Source organism: Mustelus asterias, chromosome 16 (genome assembly GCF_964213995.1).
Source record: "Mustelus asterias chromosome 16, sMusAst1.hap1.1, whole genome shotgun sequence".
Classification (NCBI taxonomy): domain Eukaryota; kingdom Metazoa; phylum Chordata; class Chondrichthyes; order Carcharhiniformes; family Triakidae; genus Mustelus; species Mustelus asterias.
In genome coordinates, this window is record NC_135816.1 from 90816479 (window position 1) to 90820305 (window position 3827).

A 3827-nucleotide genomic window follows, 5' to 3' on the forward strand; every position below is an offset into this window, starting at 1 on the left:
GCAGGGTGAGTCTGAAGTGGGTGAGGGGCCAACTCTAGAAAGACGCTGAAATTGGTGAGAGCCCAAACCAGAGACAGGTCCAATCCCGCGGAACGTCCGAATCCAGTGTGTCGACACGCAGGGAGGGTCCAAAACTGGCGAGGGTCTGAACGTGGTGAGGTTTTGAACACGGGAAGAGTCTGAACGGGGAGGAAGGTGTGGAAAGTGGTGCGGGCGGAATCCAAATCCGGAGACGTTTCAAACCTGATGAGCGTCCGATGCCGGAGAGGATCCAAACCCGAGCAGAGATAAAAGATGAAAAGGCTCGTAAACTGACTGACGGGCTGTATTCGGTTGGGGCATTTTTTCCAGTCATAGAATCATAAAATCATAGAATCATAAAAACCTTACAGTGCAGAAGGATGACATTCCGCACATCGAGTTTGCACCAGCAACAATACCAGCTCAGGCCCTATCATCACAACCAAAATATTTATCCCGCCAATCCCTCCAATTTACACATCCCGGGACACTAAGGGACAACTTAGCATGGCTAATCAACCGAGCCAATCAACCTCATGGGGAAGGTTCATATTACAGGATGTTTGTACTGATCCAATGAGATCAATAATGGGAGAGAGTAGGCTATTCCATAATGGTTCTAAATGCGGCTAATTTCTAATCCGGTGAAGGGTGGAGCGGGGTCGCAATCCAGGCTTTGAGAGGTACGAATCCTGGAGAAGATGCGACTGAGTGGATGTTCAATTCGCTAGTCCCGAATGATTCTGGATGAGATTTGGAGTGCCATGAGGAAACTATCGACCGAACAGGCACACCTGTAAAGTAATTAAATTAAATGTGTAAATCGGGTCGGGTAGCCAGGTGGTTATGATTTTTTGAAGACTGATTTCCAACAACAAGCAGATATTTGCGCTCACTCCCCCAGCCACTCAAGCTCCAACACGCCCCCCCCCATGCCCCCCCCCCCCCACCCCGCCCCTCCCCCACCACCACCCACCACCATTCCCGCGCCCGAAAAGCCTGACAGAACCTCAGCAACCAACAAGCACTCGTTGGTGCCCAATTATTTCCCTTACTGTTTGGATCAGACACGGAATAATAACGGATCATTAATTTGCACTATATTTGCCCGCTTTTACAGTGAACGTATTGGCAATTGTGATATTATCCCGTGGAAAGTGTGGCCTCTCCATCTGCACGACTCGCTACCTGGTGGCCATGGCAACGGCGGATCTACTGGTCATCATCACTGATGTCCTAATGAGGCGGATCAGTTATTATTATTTCCCACAATGTTTTCTGTACATCACCCCTGTGTGTAGTATTAACGCTGTCTTGTTTTGTGCAGCCGCAGACTGCTCTGTTTGGTTCACTGTCGCTTTTACCTTTGATCGATTTGTGACTGTTTGTTGCCAGAAACTAAAAGCAAAATATTGCATCGAAAAAACTGCGGCTATTGTTCTAGCAACAACCGGCATACTTCTCTGTTTAAAAAACATTCCCTGGTACTTTACGAAGGAACTTGGAGAGATAATTAACAATATACCTTGGTTCTGTAACAGAAAGCCGAGCTTTTACACAGAGACCGCATGGGTGGCCTTTGACTGGTTTGATACTGTTTTGACCCCATTGCTCCCATTCGTTTTAATTTTGTTGCTCAACACTCTGACAGTCAGTCATATTTTAATGGTTAGTCGAGTCCGGAAGGGCTTAAGGGGTCAAAGTCAGGGAGATGATCACAGTGACCCGGAGATGGAGAGCAGAAGGAAGTCAGTGATTTTACTTTTTACCATATCCGGCAGCTTTATACTTCTGTGGACATTGTATGTTATGTATTTCTTATATTATAACATTACAGGAACAAATCCAAGGGATTTTACCTATTCTGAATTTATATTTCAGCAAATCGGATATGTTCTGCGGGGTTTAAGTTGCTGCACAAACACATTTATTTATGGGGTAACTCAGTCCAAGTTCAGAGAACAGGTCAGGAAATCGGTGAAGTATCCGGTTGCATTAATAATGAAGTCAATGATTAAACAAAACAACTGAGAGCAGCCCAGAGTTTGTTGCCTTTGTTTCCAGCCCATGCATCGAAAAAATATCGTCAATCTCCCACAAGGCGAATGACAAAGATAAGCGAAACTTTCAGAGGGAGCTGAGGGTCGCAGGAAAGGACATAAAAGGAGTTGGGGACGAGTCGTTGGGGACAGCAGGCGAGCCAGAATGCAAACTGCAGGACAGACCTCTGTCTGTGTGGAATCTGCACGTTCTCCCTGTGTCAACGTTTGTCTCCTCCGGGTGCTCCGGTTTCGTCACAGTCGATAAACGTGCAGGTTATGTGCATTGGACATGCTGAATTCTCATTCAATGCACCCGAACAGGCGTTAAGTATAGGGGCTAACTGGTTTTCACAATAGCTTCATTACACTGTTAACGGAACCCCACTTGTGACTAATAAATACAATTTAAACTATGTAAAACGCGTCCAGGATTCCAATGGACTTCCAGCAAGTTGCCTTATGATCACGTGTTCCGCCTGTAGTCGATGATGCTTTGATAAAGAGCCAATCAAGGAGCTCGGGCCGACGACTGACAGTAGAATTAAACAATCAGGAACCTTCAGGCGTTGATAGCCGATTTATTCAATCGCGTGGCGATTGGCAGCCACCAGAGCTCATCATTTTGCTCCGCCTGGTGACTGCCAACTGCTTCAGACAATCATAGAGCTATGCAAGATGACTGCCTTTCGCTTTATTCAATCAGAGATCTCTGAAGGGTGTCTGAAGGCACTCTAAGCCAATCACCGGTCTATTGCGGCAGACTGGCAGTCATCACAATCTATCAGTAAACTCCGCCGAGTGACCCATAACCATTCACTGCGCTATGTCGAGTAACATATCTGATCTGATTAAAATGAAAAGGGAGGCGTACGTTAAGTCCAGGCAACTGAAAACAGATGGAGCTTTGGAGGAATACAGAGAGAGTAGGAAAAAACTCAAACGGGGAGTTAGAAGGGCAAAAAGAGGTCACGAAATGTTCTTGGCAGGCGGGATTAAGGAGAATCTTAAGGCATTCTATTCATACGTTAGGAACAAAAGAGTTGTCAGGGAGAAAATCGGACCACTCAGGGACAAAGGAGGAGAATTATGCTTAGAACCCAAGGGAATAGGGGAGATCCGAAATGAATACTTTGCATCGGTATTCACGATGGAGAGGGGCGTGTTAACCGGGAGTGTCTCGGAGGGAGGTGTTGACCCGTTAGAGAAAATCTCCATTACAAGAGAGGAAGTGTTAGGTTTTTTAGGGAACATTAAAACTGACAAAGCCCCAGGGCCTGATGGCATCTATCCTCGACTGCTCAGGGAGATGAGAGATGAAATTGCTGGGCCTCTGACGGAAATCTTTGTCGCTTCTTTGCACACGGGTGAGGTCCCTGAGGATTGGAGGATAGCGAATGTGGTCCCGTTGTTTTAGAAGGGTAGCTGGGATAACCCAGGAAATCATAGGCCGGTGAGCTTGACGTCTGTGGTAGGGAAGTTGTTGGAGATGAGTCTTAGAGACAGGATGTATGTGCATTTAGAACGGAACAATCTCATTAGTGGCAGACAGCATGGTTTTGTAAGAAGGAGGTCGTGCCTTACAAATTTGGTGGAGTTTTTTGAGGAAGTGACAAAAACGGTTGATGAAGGAAGGGCCGTGGATGTCGTCTATATGGATTTCAGTAAGGCATTTGACAAAGTCCCACATGGCAGGTTGGTTAAGAAGGTTAAGGCTCATGGGATACAAGGAGAAGTGGCTAGATGGGTGGAGAACTGGCTTGGCCA

General features: G+C 46.5%; 1 protein-coding gene across 1 annotated transcript; it reads left to right on the forward strand.

Annotated features, from left to right (window-relative positions):
* The first annotated feature begins 257 nt into the window (after window positions 1–257).
* On the forward strand, window positions 258–2052 carry LOC144505581 (putative G-protein coupled receptor 139). The gene is made up of 2 exons (XM_078231701.1): window positions 258–306; window positions 1142–2052. Exons 1-2 carry the CDS (start codon window positions 258–260, stop codon window positions 2050–2052), a joined length of 960 nt encoding a protein of 319 aa, XP_078087827.1.
* The last annotated feature ends 1775 nt before the right edge of the window (window positions 2053–3827 follow it).